The 17,067-nt window shown below is 39.6% G+C and overlaps 1 protein-coding gene across 2 annotated transcripts in view; it reads left to right on the forward strand.

Annotated features, from left to right (window-relative positions):
- The window catches only part of CDHR2 (cadherin related family member 2), a 226,687-nt gene that overhangs the window by 198,863 nt on the left and 10,757 nt on the right, over nt 1-17,067 (forward strand). For both annotated transcript variants that reach the window (XM_044277398.1, XM_044277397.1), the window contains exons 29-30: nt 11,845-11,958; nt 15,380-15,451. In XM_044277398.1, the coding sequence (XP_044133333.1) occupies nt 11,845-11,958; nt 15,380-15,451 (186 nt within the window). The remainder of the gene's footprint in view (nt 1-11,844; nt 11,959-15,379; nt 15,452-17,067) is intronic.

Here is a 17,067-nt window from a genome sequence, read left to right on the forward strand (position 1 = left end):
CAGGCCACTACTGCAACTGTCTTCAGCTCCTGCTTGTTCTTGGGGCATTTTCTCTCCAGTTTTGTCTTCAGCAAGTGAAATGCATGCCCAATCGGATTTAGGTCAGGTGATTGACTTGGCCATTGCATAACATTCCACTTCTTTCCCTTAAAAAACTCTTTGGTTGCTTTTGCAGTATGCTTTGGGTCATTGTCCATCTGCACTGTGAAGTGCCGTCCAATGAGTTCTGAAGCATTTGTCTAATTATGAGCAGATAATATTGCCCGAAACACTTCAGAATTCATCCTGCTGTTTTTGTCAGCAGTCACATCATCAATAAAAACAAGAGAATCAGTTCCATTGGCAGCCATACATGCCCACACCATGACACTACCACCACCATGCTTCACTGATGAGGTGGTATGCTTAGGATCATGAGTATTTCCTTTCCTTCTCCATACTCTTCTCTTCCCATTACTCTGGTACAAGTTGATCTTGGTCTCATCTGTCCATAGGATGTTGTTCCAGACCTGTGAAGGCTTTTTTAGATGTCATTTGGCAAACTGTAATCTGGCCTTCCTGTTTTTGAGGCTCACCAATGGTTTACATCTTGTGGTAAACCCTCTGTATTCACTCTGGTGAAGTCTTCTCCTAATTGTTGAATTTGACACACATACACCTACCTCCTGGAGAGTGTTCTTGATCTGGCCAACTGTTGTGAAGGGTGTTTTCTTCACCAGGGAAAGAATTCTTAGTTCATCCACCACAGTTTTTTTCCGTGGTCTTCCGGGTCTTTTGGTGTTGCTGAGCTCACCGGTGCGTTCCTTCTTTTTAGGAATGTTCCAAACAGTTGTTTTGACCACGCCTAATGTTTTTGCTATCTCTCTGATGGGTTTGTTTTGTTTTTTCAGCCAAATGATGGCTTGCTTCACTGATAGTGACAGCTCTTTGGATCTCATCTTGAGAGTTGACAGCAACATATTCCAAATGCAAATAGCACACTTGAAATTAACTCTGGACCTTTTATCTGCTCATTGTAATTGGGATAATGAGGGAATAACACACACCTGGCCATGGAACAGCTGAGAAGCCAATCTTCCCATTACTTTTGGTCACTTAACAAGTGGGAGGCACATATGTAAACTGTTGTAATTCCTACACCGTTCATCTGATTTGGATGTAAATACCCTCAAATTAAAGCTGATAGTCTGCAGATAAAGCACATTTTGTGTGTTTCATTTCAAATGCATTGTGGTGGTGTATAGAGACAAAAATGTTAGAATTGTGTTGATGTCCCAATATTTATGGACCTGACTGTACATATATATATATATATAGTGAAATGGAAAATAAGACAAAAAATATTCTTTTAAAGAGAACCTGTCACCATAAACTTCAGGCAGCTTGTTATAGAGAAGGAGGAGCGGGGCAGGTTGATATATAGTTTCATAGGAATAGATTCAGTAAAACTTATAATGTATACATTTACATTTATGCAATTTCTGACATAAGACTACCCCCTTGAACAGCTGTCAATATACAGGGGGAGGGCTTTATTTAGAGTATATGCTACCCTAGACATGTATAAATTGTATGACATATGATGTAGAAGGAGTTTGTTTGAGGTTAGAGTTTTAGGTTTAAGCAAACTATGGAGCATTAGGTGGGGGATTTTTTGGGAGGGGGTGGGTATGGGGTGGTATTATGGGGGGGGGGGGGGTAGATGGGAAAGGGAGGAAGTAATCTTTTTTTTTTCTCTCCTTTGACTTCACCTAGTATGTCAGAATTCTAGTTTGGAACATTTATTGTATGAAGGATAGAATAAAAAAATGCATTATTTTTGATCTTGTTCACAGACACCTCCCTGCTATAGTTGGCCTAATAGTAACACATCTGGCTAAGTATACCGTTAGTTGTAGGAAGAATTGCTGGGTTGGAAACAATTATTATTCTAGGGGTGTCTCCGTCCTAATTCATAAAAAGGTAAATTTTAATTGTTTTGCTACATCTGTGGAAAGGGAGGGGAGCTATGTCTTTCTCCATGGTAAATTAAACATTAGTTGCATCTTGGCTTTTGTATACATTCCACCTCCATGCTGACCGTACATACTAGGTCAGTTATTATTATTTATAGACCAGAGGGAAGGATGTGCTACTATTATTACTGGAAATTGAAATTATGTGATGGATGTTGAGTTTGATGGGGTTTGGTCACATAGGGGGAGCAGGACTCCACAGAATTATTTTTCACCCCTAGCAAAAGTCTGCAGAGAAACAGGTTTTGTTGATATTTGGAGGAATGGTGATGGCAAAGCCCACTCCTGTTTCGGCAGCTCAGGGGGTTCCATGTCTTGTATCCATCTCGCTTTGATAAATAGATGCTACCTAACCTGTGTTAAAAAAAATGACTTCTAAACTAAGGGGGGTCTCAGATCACTCTCCACTGGTTTTCTTTGGTTGGGGTGGTGGTGGTGCTCTCCTCATGAGCTTGAACCCATATTGGTTTTCCATTATTAAGAACCACGATTTCATTCAAGATTGTTTGCTAAAAAAGAGAGAACTAATGCATGAGGCCAGATTGAGTGAACAAATGTATTTCGAGTGTCAATCCGACAATAACAGGAAGGCAATGAGGAAGGCACAACAGGGTTATAGGGATTTTGTTTTTGAAAAGGCTCAACAGAATTTTTTTGTTATCAGGTAGACCAGGCAAGTTATTGGTGCAAATTATTAAAAACTAGTGTAATCGCACAATAATTACATCATTGAGATCCCCACAGGGTAGAATAGTGAACTTCTAGGAAGATATCAGAACTTTTGGGGGGAATTTTTCTGAATTATATATGACTTCTTGCACAGCATCTGAAGTAGAGATGGAGTCATATTTGGACACCATCTCTTTTCCACAGTTAACCATAGATCAGAAGAAGGCTTTTGATGCTCCTATTTCCTTGATTGATTTACAGGATGCACAGCACTCAATTTAGGGCAACACCTAAGCTAGTATAGTTTTGATTGAGAAGAAAGGAAAGGATCTGTTGGATGTGGGGGGCATATTGGCCTCTTTCACTACTCAATACGAATATCAAGCTTATTGCAAAGGTTTTGGCCATTAGACTTACTAGGGTAATTGAGTACATAGTGCACCCAGATCAATGTGGTTTTATCCCTAAGAAGAATACACATTATAATATCCAGCACCTGCTCACAAATATGCAATTAGCCAGTGGGTGACTCAGTTCCATCTATTCACTGGATGCTACCAAGGCCTTTGACAGAGTTTAGTAGAGTTACCTTTGGCGTACGTTGAGTCGATTTGGGATCAGGGAGAATTTTATTAACCTGATAAAGTTATCATATAGTAGTACTGCATAGTAGTTACAGTCATGTGAAAAAATTAGGACACCCTTTGAAAGCATGTGGTTTTTTGTAACATTTTTAATAAAAGGTTATTTCATCTCCGTTTCAACAATACAGAGAGATTAAAGTAATCCAACTAAACAAAGAAAACTGAAGAAAAGTCTTTTCAAGATCTTCTGTAAATGTCATTCTACAAAAATGCCTATTCTAACTGAGGAAAAAGATAGGACACCCTTGCCCCTAATAGCGAGTGTTACCTCCTTTGGCTGAAATAACTGCAGTGAGACGGTTCTTGTAGCCATCTACCAGTCTTCGACATCGGTCTGAGGAAATTTTACCCCACTCCTCAATGCAGAACTTTTTCAGCTGTGAGATGTTTGAGGGGTTTCTTGCACGTACAGCCCTTTTCAAGTCACCCCACAGCATCTCAATGGGATTCAAATCTGGACTTTGACTTGGCCATTCCAGGACTCTCCATTTCTTCTTTTTCAGCCAATCTTTGGTTGATTTACTAGTATGTTTTGGGTCATTGTCATGTTGCATGGTCCAGTTCCGCTTCAGCTTTAATTTTCTAACTGATGGTCTCACATGTTCTTCAAGCACCTTCTGATACACAGTAGAATTCATCGTGGATTCTATGATGGTGAGCTGACCAGGTCCTGCTGCAGCAAAGCAGCCCCAAACCATGACACTTCCACCTCCATGCTTCACAGTTGGTATGAGGTTCTTTTCTTGGAATGCTGTGTTTGGTTTACGCCAAACATGTCCTCTGCTGTTGTGTCCAAATAATTCAATTTTGGACTCATCTGTCCAAAGAACATTATTCCAGAAGTCCTGGTCTTTGTCAACTTTATCTCTGGCAAATGTCAGTCTGGCCTCGATGTTTCTCTTGGAAAGCAAAGGTTTCCTCCTTGCACACCTCCCATGCAAGTTAAACTTGTACAGTCTCTTTCTGATTGTAGAGGCATGTACTTCTACATCAACAGTAGCCAGAGCCTGCTGTAGTTCTCGAGATGACACTTTAGGGTTTTTGGAGACCTCTTTTAGCATCTTGCGGTCTGCTCTTGGGGTGAACTTGCTGGGGCGACCAGTCCTGGGCATGTTGGCAGTTGTTTTGAAAGCCCTCCACTTGTAGACTATCTTCCGGACAGTGGAATGGCTGATTTCAAAATCTTTTGAGATCTTTTTAAATCCCTTCCCAGACTCATAGGCTGCTACAATCTTTTTTCTGAAGTCCTCTGACAGCTCTTTTGCTCTCACCATGGTGCTCACTCTCACTTCAACAGTCAGGAGCACACCAAACTAAATGTCTGAGGTTTAAATAGGGCAAGCCTCATTCAACATGCAGAGTAACGATCTACTAATTATGTGCACCTGGTGTGATATACCTGTGTGAGATCTGAGCCAATTTAAGAGGGAATACATGTGAGGGTGTCCTATCTTTTTCCTCAGTTAGAATAGGCATTTTTGTAGAATGACATTTACAGAAGATCTTGAAAAGACTTTTCTTCAGTTTTCTTTGTTTAGTTGGATTACTTTAATCTCTCTGTATTGTTGAAACGGAGATGAAATAACCTTTTATTAAAAATGTTACAAAAAACCACATGCTTTCAAAGGGTGTCCTAATTTTTTCACATGACTGTATATAGTAGATATTCTTCCCAAACTTATTGAAATTGTGGAAAGGTTTGATTTCATTTCTGACCTCAAAATTAACTGGTTTAAGACGATTCTACTCCTGTTAGAGGATGTGCTTCTGGAGAATATGGGAGGGGTGAAGATTTTGAAATATGAATGAATCATTCTAATATTTAGAAATTAAAATTACATTGTTCCTGTGAAGTTATTCTTCTCTTAACATCTCACCTCTGGTTACAAAGATTAAGTCCATAATTGTAATTGAATTAAAGCTACCTCTGCCTAGGACACATACAATTGTTCTAAAAAAGATGGTTATCAGCGATGTAATTAAAGTTCTATGTGCTCCAGGGCAAACTTTGGATTGGGGTCATCCCCTACCCTGGGCCCGGTCACACCCGGTCACACCCTCTGTGACTGCGATTGTTACACCCCTAATCTCTGGTAATAATAATACCCCCCACTAATGTACCTATAACGCCCACAGTGATATCCCTATAGTGCCCCCAGTAGTGTCCTTCTATTGCCCCCAGTAGTGTCCTTCTATTGCCCCCAGTAATGTCCTTCCACTGTCCCCAGTAATGTCCTTTCACTCCCTCAGTAATGTCCCCACTGCCCCTGGTTGTGTCCCTAACTACCCCCAGTAATGTCCCTCACTGCCCCCAGTATTCACTCACATGTAAGGGGCCCGGCACTGTCACTGTACTTCATGCCGGGCCTGTCAGAATGCCCTACTAGTATTATTCAAAAATTAAGTGGGTGGGCGGAGCCTTGCTAACATTGGTCAGGCTCCGCCCACCCACTTCATTTGGAAATAATACTTCTAGGGCAGTGCTGGGGCCTGATAGATGGCATCAGAATCCCACCTTGGAAGAAATGGTTTAGAATTCAGGATACAGAGATATATTCGGGTCAATTATCCAAAGTGGGGATAATCCCTTGTGTTATTTGGGTGAATTTGGATAACCCTTTTAAGGTGTGGACCTGTTTGAAAGAACTATTAGGTGTAAGGTTTGCTCTTGAATCCCCCCTCCCCGGGGGAATTTACACTTGAAGCAATTTTCACCCCGCTTGACTTTTTTTGTGTTTTGTTCAACCATTACAGCCTTAAATTCAATGTTTTGCTAATCTGAATTTTATGCGATGGATCAGAACACAATAGTCTAAGTTGGTGAAGTGAAATGAGAAAAAATATATAAATCAAACTATTGTTTAGAAATAGAAAACAGAAAATTGGCATGTGCGTATGTATTCACCCTCTTTGTTAGGAAGCCCATAAAAAGCTCTGGTGCAACCAATTACATTCAGAAGTCACATAATTAGTGACATGATGTCCACCTGTGTGCAATCTAAGTGTCACATGATCTGTCATTACATATACATGCCTTTTTTGAAAGGCTCCAGAAGCTGCAACACCTAAGCAAAAGGTATCACTAACTAAATACTGCCATGAAGACCACCTGTTGTTGAGAAGTACAAGTCAGGGTTAGGTTATAAAAAAAAAAAAAATACCCAAAGCTTTGCTGATCCCCAGGAGCACCATCAAATCTATCATAACCAAATGTAAAGAAAATGGCACAACAGAAAACCTGCCAATAGACTGCCACCCACCAAAACTCACGGATCGGGCAAGGAGGGCATTAATCAGAGAGGCAGCACAGAGACCTAAGTTAACCCTGGAGGAGCTGCAGAGTTCCACAGCAGAGACTGCAGTATCTGTACATAGGACAACAATAAGCCGTATGCTCCATCATAGAGTTGGGCTTTATGGCAGAGTGGCCAGAAGAAAGCCATTACTTTCAGCTAAAATCTAAAAGGCACGTTGTGAGTTTGCAAAAAGGCATGTGGGAGACTCCCAAAATGTATGGAGTAAGGTGCTCTGGTCTGATGAGACTAAAATTGAACTTTTCGGCCTTAAAAAAAAAATTCTATGTCTGGGGCAAACCCAACACATCACATCACCCAAAGAACACCATCCCCACAGTGCAACATGGTGATGGCGGCATCATGCTGTGGGGATGTTTTTCAACAGCCGGGACTGAGAAACTGGTCAGAGTTGAGGGAAAGATGGTGCTAAATACAGGGATATTCTAGAGCAAAACCTGTACCACTCTGTGCGTGATTTGAGGCTAGGACGGAGGTTCACTTTCCAGGACAATGCCCCCAAACACACTGATAAAGCAACACTTGAGTGGTTTAAGGGGAAACATGTAAATGTGTTGGAATGGCCTAGTCAAAGCCCAGATCTTAATCCAATAGAAAATCTGTGGTCAGACTTAAAGATTGCTGTTCACAAGCAAAAACCATCCAACTTAAAGGAGCTGGAGCAGTTTTGCAAGGAGGAATAGGCAAAAATCCCAGTGGTAAGATGTGGCAAGCTCATAGAGACTTATCCAAAGTTACTTGGAGCTGTGATTGATGCAAAAGGTGGCTCTACAAAGTATTGACTTTATGGGGGTGAATAGTTATGCACATTGACTTTTTCTGTTATTTTGACTTATTTGTTGTTTGCTTCACAATAAAAAAAAAATCTTCAAAGTTGTGTGCATGTTCTGTAAGTTAAATGATGCAAATCCTCAAACAATCCATGTAAATTCCCGATTGTGAGGCACCAAAACACAAAAAAGTCAAGGGGGTGAATACTTTTGCAAGGCACTGGTATATCTTTATTTTGGAAGAAATCAGGTATTCACTATATATCGCAGGTTTTTAGTGAAGGTAGAATCACTTCCTTCGATAAGTTTCAGGTCAACTAGTTGTGCGAGGGGAACCAATTGGTTCAGATATAATCAATTACATTTGGACTTTATTGGAAACGGACATTCAAGACTATTCTTAATTGAATCTAATAGATGCTTTGATTGTCTGGTTCAATCACAGGGTCACAATATCAGAGTGTCATACATATATAAATCACTGATTAAAACTTTCTCGGATTGTATGCCATTCTCTAGTCGGCAGAGATGGAACCGAAACACTTCTGGGTTAAGTCAAGAGTATTGGGATCGGATTTATAAAAATATGAGTACTTGTTTACTTAATACTAATCACATTATGGTACAATTTAACTTTATTCACTGGTTATATTTTTTTCCAGCATCAAAATGTATAAGAGTTATAACTCTGGCTGCCCTCGTGGTGACCATGAGTTTCCAGACTTTGTGCATTTGTGCTGGTCTTGTAGGGGTGTTAGTAACTTTTGGCATAAAATCTACGAAAGTATTAATAGATGGCTCAAAGTGACGCTATACTATAATATTCAGGTTGCTATTTTGAATGAATTGGAGAACTCCTTTTGCCCATCGAATAAGTTAAAATCTATTTCTAAAGAGCTCCTATTGGCTTGTATGATCATTGCAAGAGGTTGGATGTTCCCCCGCATTCATAATTGCCTTAAACTGGTCAATAAAGTAACGGTTCATAAAAACATTATGTTTCAATCATGTAATAATAAACCCTTGGGGGGTTGTTTTTCTTCAGGGGGTCGCCAGTATATAGTATTCTCTAATTAATTAAGTACTGTGATTGTTAAAAAAATATATATATATCTTAATCTCAGATTGTTTTATGTATTTGGATTATGTATCAAATAAAAATTAAGAAAATAATATCTGAATGAGCCGTAACCTTTGCTAGGTGTATGGCCCCTTTTACTCTGTGTCTTCTGTGTTTTTCTTCAGTTATACTGAGTAGCTTGCAGATTATGAGATGATCTGCTATGTGACAGGTAGAGAAATTCTGTCTGCTAGCTGGCATTGTACATATGGGTCACATACCACCCTCATATTTCTCCTTATCTGACTGCTCTGATGTCTCCTTATCGCTTACTTTTGTTAACTTCAGCACTGTCAGGGGATTTTACTCTTACACTGCCTTCTTAAAGAGAGTACTGTAATGTTAGCTGTAGGTAAGAAGTGTGAGGGTTAAATCTTCTGACATATAGCTACAATAAACAAAAGTTAGTTATAAGCTACATTAAGTTGAAATAATCAACATAAATCATTTCTTATGTGCCTTGTTGTAAATACAGCCCCGCATGGGAAGGTATTATCAATAATTGATAGCATTCTCTGTGTAGGTGTCTATACATATATAGCTGTCAGTCACTGATAGTTGTACACAGAGGAGGTATCAGTGATTGATAGCATTCTCTGTGTAAGTGTGTATACATAGCCATCAGTCACTGATAGTTGTACACAGAGGAGGTGTTATCAGTGATTGATAGCATTCCCTGTGTAAGTGTATATACATAGATAGCTGTCAGTCACTGATAGTTGTACACAGGGGAGGTATTATCAGTGATTAATAGCATTCCCTGTGTAAGTGTGTATATAGAGCTAGCTGTCAGTCACTGATAGTTGTACATAGATGAGGTGTTATCAGTGATTGGTAGAATTTTCTGTATAAGTGTGTATACAGAGATAGCTGTCAGTCACTGATAGTTGTACATGGGGGAGGTGTTATCAGTGATTGATAGCATTCTCTGTGTAAGTGTGTATACAGGGATACCTGTCAGTCACTGATAGTTGTACATAGATGAGGTGCTATCAGTGATTGGTAGAATTCTCTGTGTATGTGTGTATACATAGATAGCTGTCAGTCACTGATAGTTGTACATGGGGGAGGTATTATCAGTGATTGATAGCATTCTCTGTGTAAGTGTGTATACAGAGATAGCTGTCAGTCACTGATAGTTGTACATAGATGAGGTGTTATCAGTGATTGATAGCATTCTCTGTGTAAGTGTGTATACAGAGATAGCTGTCAGTCACTGATAGTTGTACATAGATGAGGTGTTATCAGTGATTGATAGCATTCTCTGTGTAAGTGTGTATACAGAGATAGCTGTCATTCACTGATAGTTGTACATAGATGAGGTGTTATCAGTGATTGATAGCATTCTCTGTGTAAGTGTGTACACATAGATAGCTGTCAGTCACTGATAGTTGTACATAGATGAGGTGTTATCAGTGATTGATAGCATTCTCTGTGTAAGTGTGTATACAGAGATAGCTGTCAGTCACTGATAGTTGTACATAGATGAGGTGTTATCAGTGATTGATAGCATTCTCTGTGTAAGTGTGTATACAGAGATAGCTGTCAGTCACTGATAGTTGTACATGGGGGAGGTATTATCAGTGATTGATAGCATTCTCTGTGTAAGTGTGTATACAGAGATAGCTGTCAGTCACTGATAGTTGTACATAGATGAGGTGTTATCAGTGATTGATAGCATTCTCTGTGTAAGTGTGTATACATAGATAGCTGTCAGTTACTGATAACACCTCCCCTATGCACTGAGAGCTGTTTGTGGTCTTAAGTTATAAAAAGCAGAGATATTAGTGTATAAATTACAGGTTTTACTAAATCTTTTCCCACAAAAATATATATCAATATGTATACCTTCTCCAGCTCTATAATAAAATAAATTAAAAAAATGTAATCTGAGAAGATCATTCACAAAACCAGGGATAATGGCTACAGAGTCAGCCAGCAATTTGTGATCTTTACCCTGAACAGGACTGAGCAGTCTGCTGTATATGAGAACACAAGCAGGCTGCAGAAGACACATGGATGAGAAGTTTTAATTAAAACCAATTCCAAAACTGATTTTATCACATAATGAAAAAAATAAATATATATATTGTTTATGCAAAGGAGTCCACAGCAATTTCACTCGTAGTCTGAGATCACAAATGTGCCCTGTAAAAATAAGATATATTTACTGCTGGAGGATTTCAAAGGCGACCTAAATCTTTGCATACAAAGGTGCAACAGGACTTTTCACAGCACTCTCCCCCATCAGGTTTCATTGGCTCTGCTTTCATTTTCCAGCATGCTGAGTATAGGCCCATAGAAAGAATTTGGAATCTGTACTTGACATGGTGGAAAAGCCAAGCAAAGCTGACGAAACCCAAAGATGTGCTCTTTGAAGCATGGCTGTACTGTTGTGGTCTCAGCAAAGGTTTAGGCAAACTTTAACCAGTGCTTAGCTTATCTAGTAAAATTTACACAAAATTTGCAATTTAAAGAGAATTTATCAACAGAATAATTTGCCCTATTGAAGGGCAGCATATTATAGTGATGGGTGCGCTCTACTATTAGTTCAAACAGTACAGAAAAGCGACTATAAAAAATATAGCAAACTCATAACTATGAGTCTGTTGTATTTCTTCCCACCCCTTTTCACGATTTACTGAAGGCAGTCATGTATCTGTATATCAAGAGGGAGATATGAGATCTGCACACCCTAAATGGTGGGTGCTCGTAGAGGACATGCGTCAATTGATTGCTAAGAGAAATCCACGGCACACCATATGTTCTTCTTTAGAAAGTGTTTTTAATACATAGTAGTTTTTACATAATTTTTGTTCCAGAGTAAGTAGTAATACAATCAATTGGCCTAGCAATACAACCCCGACGTTTCGGTCGGTTGTTGACCTTTATCAAGGGATCTGTGGCTTAAGTCATTCCAAGGTGCGCTCTGGAGGTCTGTATATGTATATCTGCATGGTAGTCATTAATCAAAGTAAATATTATAAAATATATAAAAACTATAAATCACCTGTTAAATATCACATGGCCACAGCCCTGACACTCTGGTGGTGCAGCAGGTACATACCGAACATCCATGTGACTGGTGCAGCCAACCACTGGCCTAAGCAGTGTGCTAGCAAGTACAGCATGAAACCACTGAGGCCAGTGATTGACCGTAAGGGTCATGTGGGTGTATGGCATTGCTCCAGAAAATAAAAACCGGTGGAGGGTCAGGGCTGGAGCAACGGAGGATTTGACAGATACAACATATTGCAAATCAAATGATGAATCTGCACTTAAGATGAACTGTTTTTCCTTTGAATTTAACAGCCATTCACGAAAGATACGAAGTCTTAAAGCTTCAAAAATTGCAAAAGCCTTACCTGGGGAAATTATACAAGGAGTTGAAGCCATACCTGGGACCAATAAATTTAATGCTGAAAGGTGAGTAAGCTATAAGAACATAATTGAATTGTCTATGAAGAAACATGGACCCTCTCATGAAAGCTTTCAGCATATTGGAAATGTATATTGCAGATTGCCCACAGACTTCACATATCTAGATGAGCCCCATATTACTATAAAATTCACACATTACTGTAAGTCTAGCCAGTAGGAAAGTACATACTGTACATGTAATATCCAGAAAGACAATAGAAGTTTATACAGTAAATACTCTATGTTTTGAAGCATGTTTTGGACATACACTACATCTGAGAAATAGACAACAGCTTTTGTTTTTCCCACCAAATTTAAAGGGGTATTCCTATTTCATGTTGACATCAGTTATTTGGGATCTGCACTCCTTTTCATTTTGTAGATGCTTTTAATCAGGAAAATGTCATGTCAATAATTTATATCCAGAAAAATCTATACAATCAGAAGGCCATTTATAGTTCCCAATGTTTCGTTCTCAGGTGACCTTTATAAAATGGGATCCATGATGCCTGTATATCCCATTCATTGTGTCTGCTAGCTGCAGTAGGAGGTGTCTATTCTGACCTTTTATGATGCCATCAGTTTATGACCAGGTGAGGTCCAACCTCTTGGACCCCACCAATCCTGAGACAGAAGGGGCTTCCATTCACTACTATGGGGTGAGGGCTTTGCGGTGGCCGGACACTGGAAAACCCGGAGTCCTTCCGCCACCACCTTCCCCGCTCTGTTCTTGGTGTGGGACCCGCACCTCTCAGGCAATGGGGGCATATCCTACCCATATGCCCCCATTGTCTCAGATGGGAATATTCCTTTAAGTACTATTCATATACTTTTGCACACAAACATGTAGTGATGACCTCAGTATAAATAACAGTACACCTGTATAAAGCTGTAATTCTATACATCTAAAGAGTGCGGCAATGCGTTACTGGCATACAGGTTCTAAATGATATTGGCAAATAGTAGTACTTGGGATCCTTGTGGTGTCCTATCATACAATATCAAATTAAAGAAATTAAAGAAGAACAAAAAATGCATACTCTGGCATGTTAATGTAGATGTAAATAACAGTGTGGTAATTGTATTACTGGCATCTTTGTTTATTAGCGATGCATTCCACTTCGGTACCTTGCTGCATTATGTGACTCGCTGAATCATACCGCATCTTATGTGTGGACTAGAAGTCACTTTCTCTATTCATTCTATTCATCCCTATGAAACAATCCATGTGAGTCACATAGGAATGAGAAAGTGGCTTTATTTAACATTCACATTAATATTTTTTTTCATAAGGTTTCCTTTACACATTAAAACACCATAGAAACAGCTTTTGCTTTCTTCCATGTCACATGTTTTTTGTGCCATTTTTTCATAATAAATATGTAGATGGTATTTTTATTTCAGTCTAAACACCACTAAATTGAAAAAAATAAATGCCAGTAGCAAAGAAATGCATGTATGTCCTACATTTCATGTTTCCCATAGACTTGGAGCGAACATATGGTGATGGCGTTTTTCAGCAAAGACTGCAACAAAAACTGTATAGGCAAAATTCTGGCACTAATTAAAATATGTGTGAATCTGCCCTCAAAAGTGGTTTAATTTTGCTAACTTTTAAAGAAATATATTTACGTGGCATTTCTACAATTGTAGCGACCTGTATAATATGGCCTCGTTCACACTTCAGTGTTTGGTCAGTGATTTTCATCAGTGATTTTGGAGCCCAAACCAGGTGCGGGTCTAACCACAGAACAGGTGCAGATCTTTCCCTAACCCTGGGTTCACACCTGAGCGTTTTACAGCGCGTTCAAACGCGCTGTAAAACGCTCAAGACATGAAATCCAATGCTTCCCTATGGGAATGGTTCACACCTGGGCGTTTTACAGCGCGTACGAACGCTCTGTAAAACGCCCGACGCTCAAACAAGTACTTGAGCTTCTTTGGGGCGTTTTGACGCGCGTTTGTGGCCATAGGACACTGCAGTCAATGACACAAACGCGCGTCAAACGCGCGTTTACTATTACAAAAAACGTGCATAAAAACGCGTGACAAAAACGCTCGTAAAACGCGCGTTTGAGGAACGCTCAGGTGTGAACCCAGGGTTATACCTTATCTCTGTGGAGGCTCCACTTCTGGTTTTGGCTCACCATCACTGATGGAAATCACTGACCCAACACTAAAGTGTGAACAAGGCCTAACATATTCATTAAACTAGACAGTGAAAAACATAAAAAAATGCAAAGAAAAGGAGGAATTGCCTTTTTTACACTAATCTCCCTCCAAAAATAGAAACAAATGTGATTAATAATTGCCAAAAAAGACAGGTATGCCTACTTCAGTAGTAGGAAAAACAGTGATGGCTCTTGGAATGCAGCAACATAATTTTCCCCCCCATTAAATGTGCTATTATTGTAAATAGCAAACTATATAAAAAAATACACATTTTATATTGCCAGAACAGTTAATCAATAAGCTATATGTACCCCAAAATGGTACCAGTAAAAAACGTTAAAGCTGTGAGTGTTGCAGCCAGGTACTGGCCTCTGTGGTCACGTGGGGTAGTCAGGGATGTCATCACTACAGCACCGGAAGCAAACACACACTGGGCGAGTGTTACCAGAGTGGAGGTGTTACAATGGTGGGGGATTAAACAGTTGTGTAAGGCTCCTTTTTTGTTTTTAGGATCTCCGAAAACCCTTTTAACAGGGTTCTCTGGGACTGGGAACCTCTTATGATATTGCTAGACAGAGTGCAGGGATTAAAAAAAAATCACCTTTCACCCGTGCTCCGGTTCTAGAGCAGAGCTCCCTTGTCCTCAGCTTTCAGTCCTCGCTCGTCCCCTGCTGTTTCCACGCAAGTCACCACTGCCCAGCATCGGACATATGGAGCCAGTAAGATGCCACTAGGGTCTATTTCTTTGAATCAAAAGCTGTTTCAACTTTATTGATGATATAGAGTTTAAGCTATCCATCTATCTATCTAATATCTATCTATCTATCTATCTATCTATCTATCTATCTATCTGTCTATCTAATATCTATCTGTCTATCTATCTAATATCTATCTATCTATCTATCTCATATCTATCTATGTCATATCTATCTATCTATCTATCTATCTATCTAATATCTATCTATTTCATATCTATTTATCTATCTATCTAATATCTATCTATCTATCTCATATCTATCTATTTCATATCTATCTATTTATCTAATATCTATCTATCTATCTCATATCTATCTATTTCATATCTATCTATCTATCTATCTATCTATCTATCTATCTATCTATCTATCCCCAATATTGAATACACTAGTGTGTCCTGTGAGCATAGAGGCAGTTATAGTTGAATGGCCTTATGTAATTCATGTATGCACACTTAAGTTTTAGTATTTCATAATTCATATTCTGAATGTTATTTCAGAGCGAATCCTATTCTGAATGTCGATCTGGACCTGGGATTGGATATGTTAAGTTCTAGCAGTGACAGTGCCAGGTAGGAACAAAACACACTATGTAATTTATGTATAAAAATATTGAACAGGGCTTTTTTGTTATTTATGTAATATCTGTTGTGTTCGTTTTATGTAATTGATTTATAGCAAACATTTTGGCCTTGGATATGAGGGTGTGGGTAAATATTGTGTTACCTATTGCAACCATTCATCTCCTGCACTTGTCTGCATATAGTTCCTTAAAGGGGTTTTCTAATGTTTTATTTATTTCCACTCCAGCCTGTGGAACCTGTGGGAAAAAAAAATATAGTCCCTTGCTCCCCCACTACTCTATTCCGGGTCCTTGGCTCTCTTCACTGGTCTTCTGGCCCATATTTGTAAACGTCCTGCAAGGGTGGGGTCATGTATGCTGCTGCAGCCAATGTATGGCCTCAGTGGTCAAGGGGCCCCAATAGTGTTGGGCGAACATGCTCGGCACATGGCGGTGTTCGGCGATGCTTGAGTCTCCTCCCTGCACGTTTCTTGACTGCTACGCAGCCAATAAACGTGCAGGTAAGTATTGCCACTCACTGTAATGCCGTAGCCATGTTGGTTACTGGCATTACAGTGATTGGCTGGCCGGAACACACGTGTTCGGCTCAGTCTTAGTCAGGGAGAGCTGTGCTGAAGAAGGGACATAAGGACTATTGTATCTGGCAGCAATATAATTATTAGCACAACCTGCGCTAAATTGAGTGGAATTGTTAGAGAGACCCAAAAGTCTTTTTGAGGACTATTGTGGTATCTGGCAGCAATATAATTATTAGCCCAACCTGCTGTAAATTGCGTGGAATAGTTAGAGACCCAAAAGTCCTTTTAAGGACTATAGATGTATCTGGCAGCAATATATATTTTTAGTGCAACCGGCGCTAAATAGATTGCAATTGTTTGGCCGCTGCAGACAGCGACATTATCTGCGCTACATCTCCTGTCTAAAGTGTGCACAGCCTAAAAATATCTGACATCCAGTGTACTTTTTCCATAGACGGTGTCCACTGCGGATAGTTACATTACCTGTGCTACATCTCCTGTATAACGTTTGCGTATCCGAAATATCAGTGACATGAAGTCTAATTTTTTTGCTGCTGGTGGCAGCGACATTACTTGCACTACATCTCCAGTATAACGTTTGCGCATCCAAAATATCAGTGACATTCAGTGCAATTTTTTCCGCGGCTGGTGACAGCGACATTACTTGCGCTATACCTCCTGTATAACGTTTGCGCATCCTAAATATCAGTGACATTAATTCAGTGTCATTTTTTATTAGCCGCTGGTGACAGCCACATTACTTGCACTATACCTCCTGTATAACGTTTGTGCATCTTAAATATCAGTGACATTCATTAAGTGTAATTTTTTATTTGGTGGTGGTGACAGTGACATTACTTGCACTATACCTCCTGTATAACGTTTGTGCATCCTAAATATCAGTGCCATTAATTCAGTGTAATGTTTTATTAGCCAGTGGTGGCAGCGGCATTACTTTCGCTGTACCTCCTGTATAACGTTTGCGCATCCTTAAATTATCTGTGACATTCAGTGTACTTTTTTCATAGACGCTGCAGACAGCAACATTATCTGTGCTGCATCTCCTGTTTAACGTGTGCTCATCCTA

This window comes from Bufo gargarizans, chromosome 2, assembly GCF_014858855.1.
Source record: "Bufo gargarizans isolate SCDJY-AF-19 chromosome 2, ASM1485885v1, whole genome shotgun sequence".
NCBI classification, from domain to species: domain Eukaryota; kingdom Metazoa; phylum Chordata; class Amphibia; order Anura; family Bufonidae; genus Bufo; species Bufo gargarizans.